Source organism: Panthera pardus, unplaced genomic scaffold, assembly GCF_024362965.1.
Source record: "Panthera pardus isolate Hobbes unplaced genomic scaffold, ASM2436296v1 HiC_scaffold_7, whole genome shotgun sequence".
NCBI classification, from domain to species: domain Eukaryota; kingdom Metazoa; phylum Chordata; class Mammalia; order Carnivora; family Felidae; genus Panthera; species Panthera pardus.
In genome coordinates, this window is record NW_026527002.1 from 44,031,599 (window position 1) to 44,058,137 (window position 26,539).

Consider the following 26,539-nt stretch of genomic DNA (forward strand, 5'->3'; position numbering starts at 1 on the left):
TCAGGTCATGATCTTGCAGTTTGTGAGTTCGAGCCCCACATTGGGCTCTCTGCTGTCAGCCCAGAACCCACTTTGGATCTCTGTCCCCTTCTCTCTCTGCTCTTCCCCCACCAGTTCTTTGTCTCTCTTTTAAAATAAATGAACTTTAAAAAAATAAGGTTTTACACATTGCTGAACATGTTTACTTCAAAAGATGCATTTACTGCTCCTATCAAGGCACAAAAGCGTTATATCTTTCTAGCAGGATAAATTAGTGATATCAGGGATCTTCCCCCTTCTTTTTCTACAGTACACAACTCCTAGCTAGCTTCAAATTCCAAGGAGTTATTTGAATTTCAAAAGAATATTATAACCACAAGGAGCTCTTTTCAGAATGCAAAATGGCCTTTGAAGTTTTAAAACTTTATTATATGTGCTGAAGTGAAATTCAGTGTTTTTAAAAAATGAAGCAGAAAAGTTGAAAACCCATTTAATAGTTGATATATAATATCCATAGCCTTTAATCAGTTAAGAATGTTCTTTTCCTAATAAAGGCACTTGGCAATAATTTTGATCACTATTCCTCATGGGGAAAAATCGTATCATAATTGTGCTATTTCCATGCTTTCAATTTATAATCGAATGCGTTTGGCAGTAATCACGAAAATAAAGTTTCATAAGAAGTTTGGGATTGAATGGATAATTTTGAAATCTTCCACAATTACAACAGTAAATTATAGAATAGAAATAACTTACTTCAGTACTTTAAATCACTCACTGAATAGTTTGAATTGAACTCACTACCAGGCTGAGTGTTTAGAAATTGGTAGCAAGATTTGGCAATGATTTCTTGGATGTGAGACCAAAAGCACAGGCCAAAAAAAAAAAAAAAAAAAAAAACAAAACTAGATAAGCTGGACTCCATCACGATTAAAATCTTTTGTGCAACAAAGGACACTATTAATGGAGTGAAAGGTGACTTACACGATGGGAGAAAATATTTGCAAATCATATATCTGACAAAGATTGATATCCAAGATACATAAAGAACTCTTACAATTCAACAACAAAATTGATAACCCAATTAAAAATGGGCAAAGGACATAAGAGACTCTTAAAAACTGAGAATAAACTGAGAGTTGATGGAGGGTGGGAGGGAAGGGAAAGTGGGTGATGGGCATTGAGGAGGGCACCTGTTGGGATGAGCACTGGGTGTTGTATGGAAACCAATTCGACAATAAATTTCATATTAAAAAAAATTAGAGCCACAAATGACTGAAAAAATAAAAATGGGCAAAGGACTTGAATAGACATTTCTCCAAAGAAGTTACACAAATGGCCAATAGGCACATGAAAAGATGTTCAACAGCACTAATCACTAGGGAAATGCAAATCAAAATCACAATGAGCTACCACCTCACACCCACTGGGAGGGCTATAATAAAAACAAACAAACAAACAAACAAACAAACAGGGGCGCCTGGGTGACTTGGTCTGTTGAGCGGCCAACTCTTGACTTTGGCTCAGGTCATGATCACAGGGTTGTGGGATTGAGCCCCATCCCATGTTGGGCTCTGCACTGAGTGTGGAGCCTACTTAAGAGTCTCTCTCTCCCCTTCTCCCTCTCTCCCTCACTCAAGCCCTCTCTCTAAAACAAACCAGAAAATAACAAGTGTTGGAAAGGATGTGGAGAAACTGGAACCCTTGTGCACTGCTGAAAAGAATGTAAAATAGTACAGCTGCTGATCGTACAACACATACAGGAATTAACTCAAAATCAAAGACTTAAGAGCTAAAACTCTAAAATTCTCAGACGAAAGCAGGAGTAAATCTTTATAATCTTGGATTTGGCTATGGATTCTTACAGGTAAGATATCAAAGTCACAAGCAACAAAAGAAAAAATAATTAGACCTTATTAATATGAAAAAGTTCTATGTTTCAAAGGACACTAATAATAAAGTGAAAAGACAATCCATAAAGTGGGAGAAAATATTTGGAAATCATATATCTGATATAGGACTTGTACCTAGAATATATAAAAAAAAAACTCTTACAACTCAATGACAAAAAGAAAAATATCCCAATTAAAAATGGGCAAAGGACCTGAATAGCCGTTTCTCCAAAGAAGACAAATGCCTGACAAGCACATGAGAGGATGTCAACATCATTAGTCACCAGGTAATGCAAATGAAAAACACAGTGCTATACCGCTTCACACCAAATAAGGTGGCTATAATCAAAAAGTCAGATAATAACAAGTGTTGGTGAGGATGTAGATCAATCAGTAGCCTCATACACTGCTGATGGAAATACTAAATGTTGCAACCACTTTGGAAAAACAGTCTGGCAGTTCCTCAACATTTTAAGCGTGGAATTTCCATTTGACTCAGCAATTCCACTCCTAGGTATATATCCAAGAGAAATGAAAACATATCTACACAAATACTTGTACACAAGTGTCCAGAGCAGTATTATTCATAATATAGCCAAAAGTGAAAATGACTTAAATGTCTATCAACAAATGAATACACAAAACGTAGTATATATTCATACAATGGAATATTATTTATCCACAAAAAGGAATGAAGCATAGGTATATGCTACAACCTGGATGAACCTTGAAAATTTTACGCTATGTAAAAGAACCTAGTCACAGAAGACCAAGTGTTAAAGGATTCCTTTTATATGAAAGGTCCAGAGTAGGCAAATCTATTAATAGAGAAAGCAGATTAGTGGTTGCTTAGGGATGGGGAGGATGTAGGGCTTGGGGATGACAGCCAAAGTGTGGAAGGTTTCTTTTATTTGCTTTTTTTTTTTCTTAATAATTTATTGTCAAGTTAGCTAACATACAGTGTAGTTTTGGCTTCAGGAGCAGATTCCCAAGATTTATTGCTTACATACAACACCCAGTGCTCATCCCAACAAGTGCCCTCCTCAATGTCCATCACCCATTTTCCCTGCACCCCCCAACCCCATCAACCCTCAGTTTGTTCTCTGTATTTAAGAGTCTCTTATTGGTTGCCTCCCTGTTTGTAACTAATTTTCCTTCCCTTCTCCCATGGTCTTCTGTTAAGTTTCTCAAATTCCACCTATGAGGGACAACATATGATACCTATCTCTGACTGATTTATTTCACTTAGCATAATACCCTCCAGTTCCATCCATGTTGTTGCAGTGACATGATTTCGTTCTTTTTCATCACCAAGTAGTATTCCAGTGTGTGTGTGTGTGTGTGTGTGTGTGTGTGTGTGTGTGTACACATCTTCTTTATCCATTCATCAGGTGATGGACATTTGGGCTCTTTCCATAATTTGGCTACTGTTGAAAGCACTGCTATAAATATTGGGGTACAAGTGCCCCTATGAATCAGCACTCTATCCTTTGGATAAATTCTTAGTAGTGCTATTGCTGTGTCATAGGGTAATTCTGCTTTTACTTTTTTGAGGAACCTCCATACTGTTTTCTAGAGTGGTTGCACCAGTTTGCATTCAAGGGTGGAAGGTTTCTTTTTGAGGTGATGAAAATATTTTAAATTTGATTGTGGTGATGGTCACACAACTCTGTAAAGGTACTAAAAACCAGTGTTTTTACAGCATTTGGCGCTGTATGCTATATGAATTACATTTTAATGAAGTTGTTACAAACAATAAAATAATTTTTAGTACACAAAGTATTTACTTTTTTTTTTTTTTTTGGCCCAGAGAAATAAAACGTTCCCAATGTAGCTAGCTCTCTTACAGTCTCTTCTCACTTCCAGAAGAGAAGTTAACTTTTTTCTGAAGTTGATTTAGATCAATTTCTTTCCTTCCCAGATTTGCTTTTATTATCTTTCTTTACTGAGTTTTTCATCTTCATTTAGACTCTCAACTCATTAGCTTTTCCTCTTTCTTCCTATATAATAACATATGCAAGTGCAGCTATGTATGTTCCTTTAAAAAATTTTTTTTAACGTTTATTTATTTTTGAGACAGAGACAGAGCATGAACGGGGGAGGGGCAGAGAGAGAGGGAGACACAGAATCCGAAGCAGGCTCCAGGCTCTGAGCCATCAGCCCAGAGCCCGACGTGGGGCTCGAACTCACGGACCACGAGATCGTGACCTGAGCTGAAGTCGGATGCTTAACCGACTGAGCCACCCAGGCACCCCTATGTTCCTTTAAGTACACCCTCTGTTTTGGTTCCATGCATACTTTTGGCATGCACAGTTTCCATTGGCATTTAGTTCTAAATATTTCATAAATATTGTATTATTTTTATCTGAACCTTATATTATTCAGAGGTCTGTATTTTAATATTTCTAAATGAATGGGGATGTTGGTCATTGCTTTCTTACCAATTTCTAATTTTATTGAGTTGTGGACAGAAAATATGCTGTGTGTAAATTAACATTTGCTTTTTCACCTAGTATATGGTGGAAAGTGAAATTTGTTTTGTGACCTAATAGTGTATGGTCAAGTTTTGTAAGTATTCCATGTATGCTTGAAAATATTCTTTAAAAATTGTTTATTTGTTTTGAGAAAGAGAGTGAGAGAGTGTGCAGGGGAGGGGCAGAGAGAAAGGGAGAGAGAATCCCAAGCAGGCTCTACACTGTCAGTACACAGCCCAATGTGGGGCTCGAACTCACAAACTGTGAGATCATGACCTGAGCAGAAATCAAGAGTTGGATGCTTAACTCACTGAACCACCCAGGAACTCCTGAAAAGAAAGTATTTTTAATTGTTGGGTTAACATATTATATATATATATATATTTTTTTCTATCCATCTATCTACCTATCTCCATTAATTCATTGCTCAAATCTTTGATAATAAATTTTGGACTGCTTTGCCTATCAATTGCTAATATAGGTATATTAAAAATCTAACTAAACATGGGTGTATCCACTTTCCCTTTAAATATATTGAATTTTGCTTTACATATTTTAAGGCTATGGAGTTAGGTAAGTATATAAAAGCTCAGGATTGTCTTATCTTTCCAGTTAATTATTGCTTTTATCATTATATGTTGACTCTTTTAATCTCAATAACCTTTTCCCTTTAAAGTTTATTTTATCTGATATTAATATAATGTAGCTGCTTTCTTTGGATATTTGCCACTTTCCATATCACTTTACTTTCAACATTTCTGTGTCATTATATTTAGTCAGTTCTCTTATACACTGAAAATAACTGAATTAAAAAAAAACCTGAGACTTTCTGTTAAATGGGAAGTTTAGTCCATTTTATTTATTGTGAGTAAAAATATATTTTCACTTGTTTCTACCATCTTTTTTTGTATTTGCAGTTATTTTGCTTTTTCTCTGCTTTCTAATTTCTCCTTTCCAGAGTCTTCTTGGATTGATTGAGCACTCTTTTTTCTTCCCCTCACTCTTTTGGCTAGGAAGTTATACACTTTATTTATATTCTTTTAGTAATTATTGTGTTTTTTAAACTTTTATTTTGAAATAATTATTGACTCACAGTAGGCTTCAAATAAATGTAAAGATAGGTCCCAAGCACTCTTTTTTGGTTGTATTTTTTTTAATGTTTATTTTATTCTTGAAAGAGAGAGAGCATGAGCAGGGGAGGGACAGAGAGAGGGACACAGAGGATCTGAAGCAGACTCTGCACTGACAGCAGAGAGCCCGATGTGGGGCTTGAACTCCAGAACCGTGAGATAATGACCTGAGCCGAAATGAGGAGTTGGACGCTTAACCAACTGAGCCACCCAGGCACCCCCCAAGCACTCTTCCCCCAGCCTCCCCTCACAGTTCACATTTTACACTACTATACTAAAACATCAAAATCAAGAAATCAGAATTGGTAAAGACCTTGTTCAGATTTTACCAGCTATACTAGCACTTGTGTGTGTGTGTGTGTGTGTGTGTGTGTGTGTACACATGTGCGCGTGTGTGACAAGATCCTCATCTGTACCATCACCATAAGATTCCCTTGTTACCCCTTTACTGATACACCCATCTTCTTCCCCTCCCCAACCCTAACCTGTAGCAACCACTAATCTGTTCTCCATCTCTAGAATTATATTAATTCACAAATGCTACATAAATGGAACCATGCAGTTTATAAATTTTTTGAAATCGGCATCAGCCTTGAGGTTCACCCAAGTTGGATCAATAATCCTTGATCCTTTTGATTTCTGAGTAGTATTCCATGGTATGGATGTACCACAACATATTTAACCATTCACCCACTGAATGACACTTGAGTTGTTTCCAGTTTTTGGCTGTATGAATAAAGCTGCTATGAACACTGTGTACAAATTCTGCATGAAAATAAGTTCATTTCTCTGGGATAAATGCCAAAGGTGTAATTCCTGGATTGTGTGGTAAGCCTATTTTAAGTTTTGAAAAGAACTGCCAAACTACTTTCCAGAGTGGCTGTACCATTTACACTCCCAACAGCAATATGTATGAGTCATACAGTTGCTCTAATATTAAATCTATCACGCATTCTTGACATAAATTCCACTGTTAATAAACATTCTATCCTCCTGAACATTATAAAAACTTTGTTTTAGCTACAGTGTCTTCCCTCCTATGTTCTTGGTGGTCTATTATTAGTCCCACGTTGCTTTTATATCCCCAAACGAGTCGTTGTTATGATTCCTTCATACAATCAATACTTGCTTATTTGTTCACGTTCATCTACTTCTTTGCTCATCACTGTTCTTTTAAAAAACATAGCTTTATGGAGATATAATTCACGTACTATCATATTCACCCTTTTAAAGTGTACAATTCAACACTCTTAGAACATTCAGAGTTCTGCAACTATCCCCACTGTCTTGATTTCAGAACATTTTCCTCACCCCCAAAACAACTTCCACACCCATAAGCAGTCACTGCCCATTCTCTCGTCCCCTTAGTCCCTGGCAACCACCAATTTACTTTCTGTCTGTATGGATTTGCCTGCTGTGGACCTTGTATATACATGGACTCATACAATATGTGACTTCTTGTGTCTGTTTTCTTTCACTTAGCATGTTGCTTTCAAGGCTTACTATGCTGTAGCATGCATCAGCATGTATCAGGTATGGAGAATGTATCATTCCTTTGTACAGCTAGGAAATATTCCATTGTAAGAATATACCACATTTTACTTATGTATTCATCAGGTGGTGGGCATTTCGGTTGTTTCTACTTTTTGGATATCACATTCTCATATCTTAGTTTTTCTTTTGGGTTCAATGTCCTTCCTGAATAAAACTTTAGTAGCTCTTTCTTGAGAGAGAGAGAGAGAGAGAGAGAAAGAGAGAGAGAGAGAGAGAGAGAGAGAGAGAGAGAGAGAGAGATGGAGAGAGAGAGTGCATGCTGGAGGGCCAGAGAGAGAATCTTAAGCAGTCCCCATGCCCAGCACAGATCCCAACACGAGACTCCATCTATAACTGTGAGATAGATCATGACCTGAGTCAAAATCAAGAGTTAGACACTTAACCAACCGAGCCACCCAGGAGCCCTAATTAGCTCTTTCAGTCAAAGCTTTGAATTCCAGTTCTCTCTTATTCTGCAAAAATCTTTATGTCATCTTTCCCTTTGAGTACAGGAATACAGGCTGACAGTTACTTCATTCAGTGCTCTGGTAATATCATTCCGTTGTCTCCCAGCCCTTGCTGTTGAGGAGTAGGTTGTCAACCTAATTGCCGCTCCTCTGCAGGTAGTCTGGTATTTTTCCCAGGATGCTTTTAAGATTGTCTTTGTCATTGGTTTTCAGCAGCTTCACTGCCATTTTTCAGCATGTGAATTACTTTCTGCTTAGAACTCATGCTTCCTCAATTTGAGGACTCCTGTCTTTCACCAATTGAGTTAAGTTCTTAACACTCCTCTCTTTGAATGTCATCCCCCTTTTGTTCTATTCCCTCCACATGGAAACTCCTGTTACCCGCATGTGAGACTCTTAAATTCTATCCTCCTTGTTTCCTAAAATATCATGTTTTCCAACTCTTGATCTCTGTAAACTGAATTCTGGATAATTTCCTCAGATCTGACTTCTAGGTCAGTCTCCTGACTTCCCTCCTCTGATTTGAGTAGTCTTTATACACTTCTATGTCTACATATACTAGGCTGTACTGTGATGATTTTGTACAAGCTCATTTCCTCTCTAGACTCTAAGTTCCTTGAGGGCAGAGCTGTGACTTACTTATCAACTCATTTCTGTAACCCTAATGACTAGTATAGGAACTGGCACAAAGAAGTTGTTTATTAAATGCTGTTTGAACTGATTATAAACTGTCTAGAAATAGTACATTTTGGCCTTTGGTCCTAGGAAGATCTCAAAGGGAATATTTTGTGATCAACTGGAGTTTGAATACACAGTTTTTGTGAGAACACAAGCTTGCCCGGGAACTCAGATTTCAACAATTAAGAGTTTCTACCAGTGTACAATAAAAAGCCGCTTGCTGACTTTAAAAATATAGTGAATGCATATTATGCAAAGAATAAGAAATATGTAGGTATAAAGCAGGTGTCAGAAACAGTTTCCTGATAACACTCAGTAAAACTGGCATATCTTATTCTTCATTTTTCGGAAACTTTACCTAATTATTTAAGGTTAATTGCATACTCATTAAGTTCATTTCACACATAATTATAAATAATAGTAATGCAGTAAATCCTCATTAATGTCCCTAATTGAAAGGAGGGAAACTTCAAATCTGGGGTGTTTTTAAAATAAGATGATTTAATTACCTTCAAGAACATACAGTAACTTGAAGTAACCAAAATTAAATGCTGTTTGCAATTAAAGGCTCTGGTAAATGTGCTTTAATGGCTATAAAATCCTCATCTTCAGGGCGCCTGGGTGGCTCAGTCAGTCAAGTGTCCGACTTCAGCTCAGGTCATGATCTCACGGTTCGTGGGTTCGAGCCCCACGTCAGGCTCAGTGCTGACAGCTCAGAGCCTGGAGCCTGCTTCGGGTTCTGTGTCTCCCTCTCTCTCTGCCCCTCCCCAAAATGCTCTCTCTCAAAATGAATAAAAAATGTTAAAAAATTAAAAAAAATCCTCGTCTGCAAACAGGAGTATCATCTGCATATAGTGAGCAGGCCCTTATAAACTTGCCATTTAAATTACAGGTGTCTAGTTTACATCATTACTTTATTCAGAGTGTTATGTTTTGTAGCATTTTAGAATTACTGGAAGTTGAGATCTCCTCTCCCCAGCCCCCTTTCTCCCCTCACTCATTTGGAGACTGGTCAGGAAAGAGAACAGAGGGCCCTAGAAGGAAAGTGTCTTGTGCAAGGTCACACAGCTAGAAACAGGCAAACTTTGGCAGCAAGGCACCCAGCTCATGTCTGAATCACTATTTCTGACTGCAATAGGTAACCTTCTGGCTAGTCAGTGTCAATTTACTACACTCTTAAAATCAGAGTCTGCTTCTTTCTCTCAGTGCAAGTAAAATAGAGCAAAGATAATAGTCAAAGGGAGAGGTTGCTCCGCCCCTTAATAATGCAGTTAGAAGCACGGGCCGGACACACAGAAACATGCCCTCAATTCGTTCAGTGCTCACTCTTGTCACCACCGTAGCTTAATTCCTGACTTTTCCAGGATGTCTTGGTAAACAGACGGTGGGAGCCACAGCTAGGAATTTATCTGGAATGAGATTCAAAATACCAGCACTGATAAGGATCAGTGATGTTTTTGTGTTATCTGGAAGAACTATCTTCTATCCTACCTTTTGCGCCAGAAGGTTCTTCAGATATTTTGCATAAAGTTGTTGACCTCTAATCCATGGGTGGGGGTGGTTTGGCCAGATGGAGGTGGGATATAACAGGGGTGTATGGACTTGGTAATAGTCTGTCTCAGTTCCGGCTTTGAACTCAAACATATTCCTGGCTTTGCCTTCAAACATAAATTTAGAATCAGAACCCAGTGGAGCTAGTGCGTGGTTCAAAAGAACCACAGTTTCAGGGCTAGTTTTGAACACTGCAATAGTCATATTCACCTTGCAGCTGGAGTAAGGCTGTCTCTCCCATTCCAGGCAGTAAAATATGCCTGAACACGCAAATGACACATTCAGTTTCTAGTACTGGAAATGCCACAGGTTGAGTGATTTAGGTCAACTAATCCCTGTAGGAATGACCGTTAAGAGCCCAAATTGACAAAGGGATGACACGTCTGAGAAATGGGTGTTCAGTTCACCGTGTCTCATGGGAAACTCTCAGGAATGAGCTGGGGCCGTTCTGCATTTGCACGTTGTAAACAGGTAGACAACTACCTCATCTCTAGAACAGTTAGAAAGGGACAGGAGGATACCCAAATTCTTCATAATACTTCGTAATACTTAAGTATTAGGCATGAAGACTCATAATGTGTACAACTTACTTCCAAGTGGCATATCATAACATAAAGTACAAAACATACACACAGAGAACAAATGTTTCACAATGTTAACAACTGGTGAATCTCCAGGTGAAGGACATGTGGTGTTTATTATCCACTCTTCTTAATTTTCTAGAAGTTGGAAAATTTTCAAACTAAGAAGTTTAAAAAAATCACTGCTTTACAGACTCAATGAAATTAAAGGGAATATGGATTCATTTAAAAAGAGCTAAAAGAAGGCATGTTAGCAAGAAAAGCAAGAAACACAAAGCAAGCTGGCTGAACCAAGGAAAGATATTATGGAGAAAAATAAAACCACGACTTAACTTAAAACCACGTGTAGACACTGCCTGGGAAAAACGCACAATGTAGAGGGAAAGGACATGCCATGCAAGTGATTGGAGAGAAGCTGCTAGATATGGGAGACAGACAGCTTGAGGAAGCTCACCTGTGGTGCTATTCATTCAGTCATGCGTCTGTTTGGTGTTTATTTAACAACTGCTGAACATTAGGTTCTATGTCAGGAACTGAGGATGCAAAGTACCCTCGAGGAGCTCAGAAGAAGTAGAAAGAGCACCAATTACAAACAGACTACCACCTGTGAAATCTGTACTAGAGATAGATGCTATGGAAACAGAAGGGACAGAGAGTGCAAATCTGCCTAGTTTGGAGAGTATATTAGCCACAGAAGTGGCTGCTATGACAAATTACCACAAACCTGGTAGTGGCTTAAAACAAGAGAAATTCATTCTCTTACAGTTTTGGAGGCCAGAAGCCCAGAGTCTGTTTCACTGGGCTGAAACCACGATGGCAGAGCTACATTCCCTCTGAAGGCTCTAGAGGAAAATTCATATCTTGCCTTTCCCAGTTTCTGATGGCTGCTGACATATCATTGCTTTATGGTTCTATCACTCCAATCTCTGTGGCCACCTCATCTTTTTTGTATGAAATCTCCCTATGCCTCCCTCTTACACAAAGATGGCATTAGGGTCCATCTAGATAATCCAGGACAGTCTTCCTATCTCGAAATCTTTAACTTAATTATGTCTGCAGTAAACAGGGTGCTTGAAGGGCCTTGCAGCAGAAGATGCCAGCAGAGTTGGACTGGAGAGGCAGGCAGGAGACGCTGTGTGCCATGAATCTGTAGGTGGTGTTATGTATGGCACAAAAGACTCTAAACTAGAGGATAGGTCCAGATTTTCCTTTTTTTTTTTTTTTAAGTTTATTTATTTTGAGAGAGAGAGAGAGAGCCAGAGCACAAGTGGGGGAAGGGCAGAGAGCGAGGGAGACACAGAATCCAAAGCAGGCTCCAGGCTCTGAGTTGTCAGCACAGAGCCTGACGTGGGGCTCGAACTCACACACCGTGAGATCATGACCTAGGCTGAAGTTGGACGTTTAACCGACTGAGCCACCCAGGCACCCCCAGATTTTACTTTTAAGAAAACTCATCTTGGGGCACCTGGGTGGCTCAGCTGGTTAAGCGTCTGACTTCAGCTCATGTCATGATCTCATGGCGCATGAATTCGAGCCCCATGTCAGGCTCTGTGCGGACAGCTCAGAGCCTGGAGACTGCTTTGAATTCTGTGTGTGTGTCTCTCTGTCCCTCCTCCTCTCACACTCTCCGTCTCTCTCTCAGAACAAATACATAAACATTAAAAAAAAAAAAAAAAGCAGAAGACTTATTCTGGCTGCAATGTGGAGGATGGACTGGCACAGAGCAAGACCAGAGAACAGGAAGGCCATTCAGGAGACTACTTCAGGAATTCAGAGAAGAAGCAGGGGCAATGGGAGAGTTAATCACAATAGGGCCAGGAAGAAACAATCTTCATATTCATAGTGGTAAACACTGGAGACAACCTGAAATATGTAATGCTTTTTGGATTACTGAATGGGTTAGACTGTTCTTACCACTAATTTCCTTTGCCCTTGTAGATAATTGAGTTGTCTGCAATACTCCAAACTGAGTTAAAACTATAATCCCATATGTGAAAAAAAAAAGAAAGAAAGAAAAATATTCAGGCATGAACAGATTTTTAATTTGTTATCTTGGTTATTGTATGCTATAAGGTTATTACCTTTCTATCCTGAAAAAGTCTCATGATATTGGATCCAAATCTGGTGACTTAAAGCCAAAAGAATAGATGTGCATTACATAACACAGTATATTGTTGCTATCCTACAAGCAGTTCCATGCCAATTTGTAATCAACCTTAAACCCAGGCAGAAAAAGCCCAACATATTGCCTTCTCATACAATTAAGAACTATTACATTTTGTCTTTTCCTTGGGAACACATTTATTTACATAATTGTACATTCATTATTTTTAAAAACCAAACTCCATTAAGGATAAGCCTTCCTAAGCTTACCAAGAAGCCATCATGTTTTTTGCCTTAGAGAAATTTAAGCTACAGTAGAAAAAATTTATGGGAAAAGTAATATATTTAATAATATGTCCTTTGGGTGCTTTTAACACTTTCTTAAAAGGAGAGCAACAATAGTCAAGAGAGGTGAGATACCAATTCAGGAAGTCTTAAACTTGGTTCCATGATAAAACAAATCAACCTCATATAAGGTTGGGAAGGGAATCTTTGAAACAAAGTCGGACATGCTGAACACAAAGAATGCTACTGTTTCCATCCAGACAGATATAAGGTCCCATAACTTTCAAATTTTGCAAGGACACATTCATAACAATAATTTTAAAACTCTGTAATCCCTTGTCTTCAAAGAAGCAAGATTGCAGTCTGCCTTTTGCGGGGCCAGCCTAGGGTGTGGAAGAGGCTTTCCACCCTAAAGCTGCGAACCTGAGAGCTCTCATAGTTATAACTCCTTCCTGCACACCTGTCTGAGTTTCTGGGGTACCTGTCCTTCTGAAGAGCAAAAGGCCTTTGGCTTGCCTCGAACTCTGTGTTTGGTCAGTTCCATCCTCCTGGAGACTGAACTCTGTCGTCTAGTCAGGCATCAGCCACCAGGGGAATTTCTGCCTCAATATGAGGGAGAAATAACGACATTGCCATTCTCTGACAGACTTATGCCAGAGACTTCTGTGGCCCTTACCACCCACCACACCAGATCTTCCTGACAGAAGGCAGGAATCAAGTTCAAATTTTCTACACCGCTTAGGCACCGTGACTTGCACGTTTCATCACCTCTAAAGGGCCACTCCTCACAGCCAAGATAATTTCCCCTATCCCCAAGCTCCTCATTCCGGGCCAATGATAGTGACTATGATTTGGGTCTGCAAATGTAGTTCCAAAGATTAATAAAACATTCTACATATAACTCACAATTCTTCTCTACTTTATGGCTGTGGCAGCTGCTTATAATATGAGGTCTGTTTGTACCTTGCTCACAAAGAACCACTCAACTTCTCCACTGCTGTGACTCAGAGAGCCATATCTAAAGGTATATGATAGTATTTCCTCTTCTGTTTGGCTCTTTTATTTACAAATACATACCTGTACTATGTTAGTCTGGAAGCTTAATGTAAACAGTCCATCAGATAGTATAAGCAAGGGGTAGCTTCACACCAGCCTTCAAATGCTATTTATCAAGTAATTATAAAACAGTCTCTCCCTCTCCCTGACCCTCTCCCTCTTTCTCTCTCATAAACACATACACACACACACAAAATACACACACACACACACACACACACACACACACATATGATACATCATATATATGTCTACATTTTGAGGACATGGTCCATGTTTTCTGATTTCTTTGACATCACTGTCCAACGCTGCTTTGTTAAGAAGGGCTCTCTGCATGTGATTTTTATTGAGTGGAATACTGACTGCATTTTAGGCTCTCATTTGTTGATTAGCTGATCAAGCTCAATATGGGCTGTGACAACAGGGAACACAAAGTTATGTCCTTAACAGCCCTGGAACAATCAGACATCTACAAGTCCAGAGACTGAAGAAGAAATAAAAAAAAACCCAGAATTCACAGGATTAACACCAAACTCGAATGAGATATTAGAAATGCTAACCTGGCTTCTAGGATTGCACACAGTATTGCCTTCATATACCATACCTTTTTTCACCTAAATCCACTAAACTTTTAGGAGTTTCCAACTTACTGAAGGGGTGATTGCTGATGGTAAAGAAATTTCTAAGCAGGTAGAGTCAAGATAGAGACTAAGCAAGGTACACTACCTTTGCCAAATGATTCCCTTTGACTTTTCCATCAATAGGAAAGAGAGGGGGCCTTTGTAGATTTTTTTTTTGAAGGTGTGTGAGGGGTGAAGTAAGCCACCACTTAGACCTTGTGCTAATAAAAATATTTTAGAAATTGATCTTATAATCTAAGCTTCTAAGGAGATTATACTAGTCAGGTCTCACCCACAAAGACAAGCAGGCTAAATAGGAGGCAACTTTTTGGGGGCTGCTCATGTGAGACAGGATACAGAAAAGGAAGGTCCTAGATGAGTTGCAAAGGGTGTTAGCTTGAGAGTTGCCCAAGAAGACCATAATCCGCAGGAGGACACTGTTGTTAGGGCCATATAGTAACTCCTTTTCTTGGTTATAGGACCCCTCTCGCAGCCAGCCCTTCCCACATTCTTCGGGGACACCAAGCCCAGTAACTCTAGCTTTGGTGACTGGCATGGGAAAGGCCATGGACCTAACCTCATCCAGTCAGACTAAAGCCCATTTATTTTCATCGGTTAAGAAAGTCAAGCTTCCCCTCCTGGAAGTGGAAGGGAGAATGTGGGCTAGTGGGGCAAATCTTCTAAAAGTGGAACCAACAAACTCTAGGAACAAAAGTTGAACCAAAGGAACAAAAGGAACAAAGGAACAAAAGTTGAAGAGTACAGTGAGATACTGAGCCTTCACCATGTTTTTAGAGCCTCTGGGTCAAGGCTTAGGTGGACCCAGAGTTCTTCTGGACTTTCATGTTAAGCTGATCAATTTTCCTTTACTTAAGCAGTTAATGTCAGGTTTTCTGTGACTTGCAAACTAAGGTCTCTTAATTACAAAACATTCTTGGTAGGGAAGCTAAGCTAAGCTAGAAGACAGAACTAAAGGCCAGTGGTCCAAGTTACTCCAAGAAGAAACCAGTTGGAGGGGTACACAGAAGGAGAGGTGGGTGATTTAGGAAACCAGCGTGAGACTGCAGGCAAGCAGCAGGACTCTCATTGTAGGAATGACCTGTCAAGGCCAGGGTCTCTGAAGGGGTCAGGCCAGGACAAACACAATCCTTGGTGAGGTACGGCGCTCAGGACGAAGCATATGTTAGCTTGTATTTATATAAGGGAATAGTCTGTACCTCCTGACTGTGCCAAAGATGACAGGAGGCCATGCCAAGAATGACCAAGGGCTGGGCAAGTGACAAGAGAAAGTGCAGGCAGGGAACTATGTGAGGGGACGTGGACTATTACCTTCCAGCTTCCAGGCAATCAGGACATTCTGTGGACCAGGAAAGACTGGGCAATGAGCTTTACTTCATGGAAAAGGTAGGTTTATCTGGAACACAGTGGGAGATGAATTATCAAGAGGTGCAAACGGAATAATGTTGGGTCTTTGGGAGAAAACAAATAAACAAGCACACCCAAGCTGAAATAAATGGCACGGAAGTCTCAACATTAACAGTCCCTCCCAGGTTGGGAGTGCTGGTCCTTCTGCTTAAACTACGATCAGTGTCTGGTACTGTGACCACACTGCTGCCACCAAACACGTCTGTCACTGTTCCCAGTGCTACACAGCCATCTCCCCAGCCCAGGAGTCTGGAAAGCGGCCGAAGCCATAGGAAGAATCCTTGCCTTAGTGCTTCAAGATACCAAGCGTTCCAGTTAGGAAATTACTGCAATTAGGAAGTGTTCTGGAATGTGAATACGTTTGGAGAGTGAAGGGGCAGCAAACACCAGAGGGAATGAGGAAGGCACTGGATAGAGAAGTCAGTGGTTTTAGATTAAAGAAGGAAAAGTTACCTCAAACACCTAGTATGATTTCTCTTATTTCTTTCCATTTACAAGGAACTAAGTCCAACAATTGCTAATTATTAGAAATATATATTTCATGGCATTTCCTATAATATAGGTTGACTGCAATACGACTAGTAATAATAGCCAGTATTTGAGTACTTTCTCTGTGCCTGGCACTTTGCTAACTTCTGGACATTCACTAGCTTTTCTTTTTAAAAAAATTTTTTTTTAGTGTTTATTTTTGAGACAGAGAGAGACAGAGCATGAGCAGGGGAGGGGCAGAGAGCGAAGGAGACACAGAATCCGAAGCAGGCTGTAGGCTCTGAGCTGTCAGCACAGAGCCTGACATGGGGCTCGAACTCACGAACCGTGAGATCATGACCTGAACCGAAGTCAGGTGCTTAACTGACTGAGCCACTCAGGCGCCCCCATACATCATCTTTTCTTATTCCTATATCAACCATAGAAAGTATGTGGCATACTGTTATTACCATTCCAATAGAGAAAGCCAAGATTTGGAGAAATTAGGAAACTTGCCAACACCTCTGGTAAAAAGACTGAGCTTTTAAAACTGCACTATACAAAACCAAAAAGGATAGTTTAGGGGAATATCATCCCTTCCATGGTAAGCTCTCAAATGCCAACTTGAACAATCATCAACATCTTAAAAAGAAACTGCCTAAATAATTCTCAGTTGTTTGTTTAAGCAAAGTGACAATGGCATACCACTTCCCACCGGGTGTATATGGTATACCATTGTCTACCTGGGTAAAAAGCATGTAAGTTGAACAGCTGTAGCAATGCTAATATTATTTTTTAAACTTAAAAAAATTGTAGGATACAGACAACCGCAGAGAGAATGACAGAGATGAATAAATTACTTGAATGAATTATTATAAGGTAAACACTCTTATAACACCATCCAGATCAAAACACAGAAATTGGGCACACACCCAGAGCCCTCCCTTTGCCTCACCCCATCACAACCCTTTCCCTTCCCACAAGGAACCACTGGCCTGACTTTACTGCAATCATTTTCTTGCCTTCCCTTTAGTTTTATCACCCAAGTGTGCATCCTTTTTCAGATAGGGTTTTTAGGCCTATTTTATTTAATTTTTATTTTTTATTTTTTTAGGTCTATTTTAATCTACAGCTCCTCTATCCATTCTCTCCCTTTTTTTGTTGTTGTAAAAATGATTTTTGAAGAAATGGAACCATTTAAACCTATAAAATGACAAAGTTTCCCATAGCCTGAATTTTGTTGATTGTATCAATACAAATACTATAACTAGTTAGTATAAATCAAGCCATAAGGAGGATATCAGGTAGATTGAAATGCAAACATCTTATCTGCCAAATTCACAGAGGCATTAAGACTCTTCTTCTAACAAAACCATGGGATGATGATGATGATGATGATGATGATTTTTTTTTTTTTTTTTACGAAAGCTTTGATATAGTTGCTTTGAGGTAACCTGTTTCTTCCTTCCTCTTGCTGCCTCATAATACATGCATCTCACAGAAAACCTGGTAATGGGAAAATGCCACGTTGGATATATAAGAAAGGCAAAAAAACAAAAAACAAAAAACAAACCCCAATAAACATAAACAAAACAAAAAAGGGATTTTTCTTGGGAAGCAAATGGAAAGGACCAGCAACCTCTACCCAGTCCTTTGGTTATTTATAAGTTTGGGCACTTTTCTTTCTTTAAGAGATAGCCAGGTGAGCTACCAGCAGAAAAGAAATAGATGGTAGCAAAGCAAAATTAATAAAAGGGCAACATAAAACTCAATGTGATTTTTCTTTGGTGCAATGAAACAAGCCCTATTCATTCCCCCCTCATTTTTCCTCTTAACACCACATTCTTTTCAAGTCTTAGTTTCTAAGCAATGGCCTTCAGGCAAGGAATAAGAATAGCTTGTAGTTAGACCTACTTGTTGTAAGATCTAGAGGCAAATTACTTAACACAAGTTTTCTTACATGAACAGGGAAGATAATCTGTACCTTAGGAGGTTGTTGGGGGGCTCCACTGAGATAACAGCTATAAAGTGTTACATAGTAAATGCATAACTAACGTCAGTCTCTTGGTTTTGCCTCTTCTCTGCCAAGTCGTATCAATTTTCCTTTAAATATGTTGACTTTAAAAATTCAAGCCATTGAAAATTAAAAGTGCAAATAAAGGACATAAAAAATTCTGAATTTTCATTTCACCCTATGCAGAATAAACCTTTTTGACAATGTCCTTGTGAATTTAGATACTTAGCAACATGCTTAAACTTTAAGAACCAGGGTCAAAACCCCTCCTTCGCAATATTTCCTACATTCATCCTTTCTGTCCATTCCTTCCACAACCTTGCTGGTTTGGCACTACTTAATCAATAAGATAGCAAAAGGGAGACTGGAGATCTTTTATTCCAACCCTCGTTTTACTGGAAAGGAAACTGAAGCCCAGAGTTACTTGCCTAACCACACTCTCTAGTTCACAGCAGAGACTAGACTACAGCCTCTAACACTGGTTGCAAAATAAATGCCTACGGGGGCCAGTAGGTAAAAGAAATGAGAGCAAAGGGAGGGTCTTAGGTGGGGAGCACAGCTGCTCTAAACTGTGAACTTCAACGCGCAGTTAGCTTGTGGGACAGGTGGGGAAGAGGGCCAAGTGCTGCTAGAACTTCTAACATTTAAAGAGATCATTGAAACTTGAAACTTCATATACAATCGACTTGCTTTTAAGGCTGGCAATGTATTAAACATTTTTTAAAGCCTCTCTGCCGGTCAAACAAGACACATCTGTGGGCTGGATTTAGCCAATTTGAGGCCTCTGCATCCTGCTAGCCTTAAATTCCTTTTATTTAATTTGCTTTGATTCTCACACTCCTTGCTCAAAAAGCCTTCGATGGCTCCCCATTGTCTACAAAGTCCAGATTTCTTAACCAGTCCTTCAAGGCAATCCATGGCCATATTTAAGACCCCAAATTGTATTTCCACCTTACAGTCTCCATGCTCCACTGCAACCAGAATGGCTACTGACCTGTACACCAGGTACAAAAATATTCAAAAAGACACCTGACCCGGCCTCATGGTCTGTCCTTGGTCCCCAGACTTTTCCTCTCTTGGAATGACTTCCACCTGTACACTTCCATCAGTGAAACTCTGTCCACCCTTAAGTGCCCAGCTTAAATACCACCCTTCCACAAAATACCCCTGATGGCCCCTACGAAAAGCCACCTTGCTCTGAATTTCTTTAGGACTTTATATCACTCATGTGACACTTAAAGCATGCTGCCTGCTTTTGGAGTTACCTGCATAGTTCATTTCTCCAAGCACCTAGCAACACTCCTAGAAGGAAGGATTTGGATCTGAAGACTACGGTGTTTTGTACAAAGCAGGGGGCTCAATAACCATCTTAGAAATATTACCTTTTATACTGAAAACTTGTGGGTCGAACAGGAAGAAAATACCTTTACAGAATTCTATTGCGTCTGTACTTTCATAGGTAGACTCCTGAGTGACCAAAAAAGGGGCAAAGACCTCACTTCTCTGGTTCCCCAAAACATTTTCCCCACTGAACTGCTACTTACTACCTGCTTTGAGATTTCCTCCTCTAGAAGCACTCACGTTTTTGCCTTGGACAACACTGATGCTAAGAGACCACTGTTAAATATTCATCTGTTATGTGAAAGTGTTGGTCTTTTTCTATGAGGAAGGTTAATTTATCAGTCTGATGGTTATCACTTGGAAAGACAGAGAGAGACTGAGCTGTTGGCGAATAGACACTGTCATCAAATAGTTTAGTTGTGGTAAAATTGATTAAACCCTGACTATCCAGCAACCAAAGCTAATTCTGAGTGGGAGCGTCTTAAACTTGTATCTCACACTTTGTTTTTCTGGAACCACCCCCATTTCCAGTCATCTACATTCAACTATGTCAAGAAAGAAAAGAAAAAAAAAAAAAAAAAAAAGACTCCATTTTATCTTTACTTGACCTGGCCAGCACTGGAGGCACTCAATAATATGTTTGCTGAATGGATTTTAAAAAATCAATTTTCACAGTCCTGTAAGTCTTAAAAGATGGCCTAAATTTATACAATAATGGGAAAAGTTGATACAATCTTACCTCAAACGAGCTATAGTTTAGATGTCAGCTGAGTAATTTCAATGAACATATCCTAGATACACCCTTTTAAACCTGTACAAATATATACTGTCAATGGCAAGTCAGACCTTGCAAACATAAAGTTAAGGCCTCACATTTATGTCACGTGGTAACGTGGTTGATGTTAGAGAGCCAAGACAATATTGAATTCCAGGAAACATCAAAGAAAACTGATTACAGGGGTTTCCACTGTGAAAACAATGTTTTTTTCCTGTTCTGGATGATGCCATTGTAGGTCACAACTACTGACCCTCTAATTTCTTTACCAAAAGAAAAACAGTCCATTCTTAAACCTTTACTGGGAGTACTTCTAGCATAAGCACATTGTAACATGCTTATAATCTATACGAGCATAGGCATCGTTTAACAGACTCAAAGAGCTTCCCATAAAAAGCAATTCTTTTCTTTGTAACTCCTGTGAAGGAAGAGGTCCAATAGGTTACATACAAAGAGGCTCAAAGTCCCCTCATTTTTCCTACTTTAGGATGTTTTGCGGTAAAACAGATTTAAAGCAAATAACTCTCCTCTTTGTTGAAAACTAGTAGGGTGAACATGCTTATTTTGTCTTTATATAAGTAATCGTCTGTGTTAAATTTCTGAAAACAAAATTTTAACATTTTAGAAATGCATATTCAAAACGCTTTTCCAGCATAAAAGGAATGCTAGCCCTATTATTATTGATGAAAACATGATTTAGACCAAGAGTAACAACCAGTTTGATTACATTGTTGTAAAATAAGAAGGCCCACGGATTTGTTAAAGAACAAGACAAAACACACTTATGATCACAGGTGGAAGCCTGGGATCCACTACATCAAGATCACGGGCCCCCACTTGAAAGAATATGAACACGGCTAGAGGATGGGCTCCCAGAACTGTGTTTCTGATCTTAAACCAAGCCAGAAAGAAAGGGAAAGCTCCAATCCCTTTTGATCTCGTTCAATGTATGTTTCCAGCATAAACTGGCCTTGTTTAGGCCGACGATGTTTTCCCAATAATGCTCCGGTGAGACAGGAGGGAATCTTGCAACTGCAACCCGAGAATACCGGTGTTCTTTGCACGGAAATGGAAAAGCTGTCTGCTGAGACTGTGGGGACACACACGCACGCAGAGCATCTGCACGGAGGTGACATTTGGTTGCCCTTCATGAGCTCCCTGCTTCTGAGAATGGAGTGTCACTTATTATTATTTTTTTAACTGTAAAATGATCCTGGGAGGGGGGTGGATTATGGGTGGAAAGAGATTCACCCCACACTCCTAGAATCCTTCCGGGAGAAGGCGGATTCAGGCTGGAGGGGCGGGAGTGTTCGGGACCGAGAGGCTCAGGACTGACCCCGCGGAGGTCACAGCCGCGGACCTTTGCGCCCCCGTCCCAGGGACCGACGCCCCGGGGGACGAAGGCGGGGGCGCCCGCGCTCTCCCCAGTCAGGGGCAGTTAAGTGAACGGCTGGCAACATCACAGCCCGGTGTCCTTTGAGAGCCGGCAGGCGGGCGGCCCCGCCCGTGTCCCCACCGGGCGACGGGCCCGGCCGGCCCTTACCTGGTTCCTGCGGTACCACGCACCCGACAGGGAGCCGTTGCCGGCGCCCAGCGCCCCGTACGTGAAGTTCCGGGACAGCTCGTCCACGGCAGCCGAGGCGGCGGCCATTGGGGCTCGCTCCCGGCTCTCGGGCTCGGGCTCGGGCTCCGGCCGCTCCCGGCCCCGCCGCTCCGCCAGGCGCCGCGGAGGGGGCGCGCCCTGCCGAGGCCGCGCCCCGGCCGCGCCGGAGCCACTTCCTGCTCGGCGCCGGGGACGGCGGGCGCGCCGGGGCCACCTGGCTCCCGCCCCCCGCGCGGCGGCAGGTGCGGCTCCCGCCCCGCGCGGCCTCAGTCTTCCCGCGCCAGGTGCCCGCGGGGAGCCCGGCCGGCCGCGGCCTCCCGGGACGGCTCGCGGCGCACTAGACCGCGCAGGGCGGATCCCCCTAGCGCTCGGGGCGGGGGGGGGGTACCGCACCTGCAGGGCCGGGAGGGAGGTGTCTCGCTGCCAGCCCCGGCCAGCGCTCGGGCAGCAGCGCACGGAAGTGAATGGGAGACAAACGCATCCAACCCAGCGCGGCCAGCCACCTTCCTCCCTTCGCCCCGTCTGTACCTGGCAGCTCCAGCTATGACTTTTCTCACTTGCTTTTTCAAAGTTGCTTGTATGTGGGAAAGTCACGAGTTCCCGGAAATACTGTAAGCAACACGAGAATAAAGGTTGGATCGATTACATCTCGATGCCAACAATTGATAGGTCCTCAGTAAATATCCCTGCAAGGAAGGAAGGAATCTGCGGTAGCTGGAGGACCCCAACGTTTCTTTCAGAAATGGGTTTTCCTTCCGATGGAACCAGAAGGAATTGCTGAAACTTTGCCAGCTACTGGATATAAGAAGTTAGAATGGGGGGCGCCTGGGTGTCCTCAGTCGGTTAACCACCCAACTTCAGCTCAGGCCATGATCTGCGGTCTGCGAGTTCGAGCCCCACATGGGGGCTCTGTGCTGACAGCTCAGAGCCTGGAGCCTGCTTCAGATTCTGTGTCTCCCTCTCTCTCTCTCTGCCCCACCCCTGCTCAGGCTCTCTCTCTCTCTCTCTGTCTCTCAAAAATAAATAAAACGTAAAAAAAAATTTTTTTTTTTAACTCTACTGGGTTACTACAAAGGATTTGTAAGATATCTTGAGATTTTTAGGATTCTATATTGCTGCCTGAAGCACTGGAACTTACAATTCTTTTGTTCACAAAATGCTGAGGTTCTTCTTACATAACGTGTTTTGACTGCCATGATTTCATTACAGAGAGACCTTCATGAAAAGAGAATAGTTGCCTAGTGGAAAAACTGGGAGAAAGTTTTCAGTGTTTGTTAGGGGAAGTGCACGGGTGAGAGAAGGAAATGAGAAAAAAAAAATCATTTTAGGTAGAGAAGTATGAAGACAAGTAATCAGCAAGTTCTGCAGTTTTTTGCTTGAGCACCCAAAATGTTCAAGGAACAGTTAATATGGTAGCTAACTACTTGCAATTTTAAGAGGCTCATTTATTTCAAATTAATATCTGAAGGAAGAATGTTTTTTTAAATATCTTCTGTAATATCACATTGTATTGGCGATTTATTAATGCTTCCATCAGTTGAGATGCTTTAGGGTACAAGTCACAGAATATCCCAATGCAAGTGGCTTAGAGAAAAAACACCTGTTATCTCTGGAGGGAATGTGGTTCTATGTGGCTCTGTGATGTCATCACTTGCATCTTTCTGCTCTACTATGCCTGATGTATCAGGCTTTTCCCTTTGCACAGTGGCAGCTCTAGGCATTGCATGCAAACATGACCGCATTTAGAAAAAAGTCAAGGCATTTCTTCTGATGCATCTCTTTACTGAAGAGGAAAACCTTTTCAAACTCTCCCAGCAGACTCCCCTTCAGGTCCCATTAGCTAGGATTAGGGTCACATGCCCATCCACGTTCTACCAGCAAGGGAGGCTGGGAAAGTGATTCTTGAGCATTTCCAGCCTCCAAAGTGGGAGGCGAGCTCTGTCAGCAAGGAAGAAACCAGGATGGGGTGGGAGGGTACTATCAGCAGAGCCTGGCACAACCACTGCTTCATATATTCTATCAGCCAGATTGTAACTAGTCATACAGTCTCTAACAAGCAAGATAATAAATGGATCGTGTTACTTTGCTGTTTAAAATGCTACCAAACCTCTCCATTGACACAATAACGTTCACACTTCCTAAGCTTGGCATATGAGACACTTTATAATCTGACCCTCATACTCTGCTACACTCAATTCACTCCCATTTTATTTTTTATTTCTTTAAAAAAATTTTTTTAACATTTATTTATTGTTGAGAGACAGAGTGTGAGCAGGAAAGGGGCAGAGAGAGAGAGAGAGAGAGAGAGAGAGAGGGAGACACAGAATCCGAAGCAGGGTCCAAGCTCTGAGATGTCAGCACAGAGCCCGATGCGGGGCTTGAACTCACAAACTGTGAGATCACGACCCGAGCTGAAGTCAGACGCTCAACCGACTGAGCCACCCAGGCGCCCCCATCTTATTTTTTAATTAAAAAAAAATCATTTTCTGTTTCTTTGCATTTATTTAAACAACTTCTAATTGTGGAGGAAGACAGCACTTGGTACGGAATAGGTCCGTGTGATGTGTAGCCGGTGACATGCTGTTCTCCAGATTCCAAGATGCCCCTGAAGTTGCTGTGGCTGTCCTGGTGTATGGGGGTGGTTGGAACAAAGAATTCGTGACCAATGTTCTTTTCCACACAGTTCACAAGGAGGCGGCAAGAATGCTGTGTGAGCTATTTTGGTCCTGGCTGCGTAGGAGTTGCTGGAGGCTGCTCTGGGGTTTGTGACGGCCTCTACCTCTTAGGAGGCTTCTTCAGGGGATGTCCTGTTCACTTTACAGGACACCAAAAGCCTTTAATCAACTGCCTATTTTTAGTGCTGAAATGGTGGAGGTCTGTTCCTCAGTTAACTCAAGGAATTCTATTCAGATGCCACATCATTTGAAGCTAAAACCTGACTCCACGGCTGATTTGCTGTGGAGTTGCTTGACTTCTCTGTGCTTTGCATTCATCATCTGTAAAAGGGGGGATAATGAGTACTGAAACAGAGAGTACTCAGTAAATGCTATCTTTTACTATTGATGACCTTGGGGGAGGGAAGAATTCCTTAAACAAACAAATACACACACACACAAAATACAAACCACAGAGGTTAAGATTGATACACGCAATTGCAATAAAAATTAAGAACTTTCATAAATCAAGACCATAAAATATAAAGAGATAAGTCATAAAGTGAGAACATTATTTGTCACGACACATAACTGACAGGGGCTCACATCCAGAATATATAAATAACTCCCATGGGCCAATGAGAAAATGCCAGATAACCCAGTGGAAAAATGGGCAAACACATAAACAGGCATTTTTCATAAGGGAAAGTAAAATGACTGATAAATATATAAAATGGTTCCATCTCACCGATAATCAGGAAAGCAAAAAAAAATTTTTTTAATTTATATTGTCTCAGTTCATTGGGGCCGCTATAACAAAATACTACTGACTGGATAGCTTATAAACGACAGAAATTCTTGGCTTACAGCTTTGAGGATGGGAAGTCTAAGATCAAGGCATCAGCATGGTCACATTCAGGAAGACCCTCTTCTTGGTTCATAGCCAGCACCTTCTTGCCGTGTTCTCACACGGTAGAACGGGCTAGAGATTTCTCTGGAGCCTCTTTTATAAAGCGCTAATCCCATTTATAAAGGCTCCACTTCCTAAGGCCTCACCTACAATTACTATCAATCTTTGGGGAGGCTCGGATTTTAACACATGGATTTTGACGGGGGGGGGGGGGACATAAACATTCAGACCACAGCACATACCAAACATTGGTAAGGATGTGGAGTAACAGAAACTCCTTTTCATTGCTGATGCTATTGACATTGGACAAATTTGGCATTATTTGGTAAAGGTGAAGGTGCATATATGAATTTCACTCTTAGGTGTATACCTCAGAGAAACTTCTGCACACTGATAGTAGGCGAGGTGCACCAGGATAACAGAGCTCTTTGTAGAAATTTTTATTTTTATTTATTTTTTTATTTTATTATTACTACAAAAGATACACATTTATGTCTTGTGACATAACTTTCATAACTGTGATATATTTTATAACTAATACAATGGATTAATCAATAAAAAAAAAAAAAAGCAAGGTTTTGTGGTCAAAATTTCCCAACAGTTCAAGGTCGGTAGATCTGAATTTAAGTTCAGTCTTCTATTCCTTATCAGCGGCATGGCTTTGGGCAAATTCTCTGAAAGTCAGTTTCCTAATTCATAAAGTTGGGAATGCTATTTCAAAGGCTGTTGTAAACCTTCAGTACTTGGTAATATGAGCGAGAAACACCTTACGGTCAGCTCTGTTCACCAAACACTTGGTACCAGGAGCCAGAGGCACAGGGATAAATAAAGCATGGGCTCTGTGCCCCAGGGGCTGACAGCGAGGTGAGCAGACAGGTAAACAGGTAACTTTAGGGTGAGAGCTGGGAGACAAGAAAAAAGTTGTTCGCAGCTCAGCTTGGGAAGGTAAGTGGTACCTGAGAGGGTCATCTAGAAGGGGGTGATGAGTGTTCTGAATCCT

At 41.0% G+C, this 26,539-nt stretch overlaps 1 protein-coding gene across 7 annotated transcripts in view; it reads right to left on the minus strand.

Moving 5' to 3' along the window:
• NIPAL2 (NIPA like domain containing 2) overlaps positions 1-22,617 on the minus strand; it is an 82,496-nt gene extending 59,879 nt beyond the window's left edge. For 2 of the 7 annotated variants that reach the window (XM_053896061.1, XM_053896055.1), the window contains exons 1-3: positions 22,504-22,617; positions 15,679-15,763; positions 10,740-10,845 (exon numbers count right to left, since the gene is read on the minus strand). In XM_053896061.1, coding sequence (XP_053752036.1) covers positions 10,740-10,755 — 16 coding nt within the window. In that variant the 5' untranslated portion in view covers positions 10,756-10,845; positions 15,679-15,763; positions 22,504-22,617. Of the gene's footprint in view, positions 1-10,739; positions 10,846-12,199; positions 12,500-15,678; positions 15,764-21,915; positions 22,484-22,503 lie in introns of those variants that run through there. The other 5 variants (XM_053896056.1, XM_053896059.1, XM_053896057.1 and 2 more) reach the window with 5 other exon arrangements.
• Positions 22,618-26,539: the final 3,922 nt, after the last annotated feature.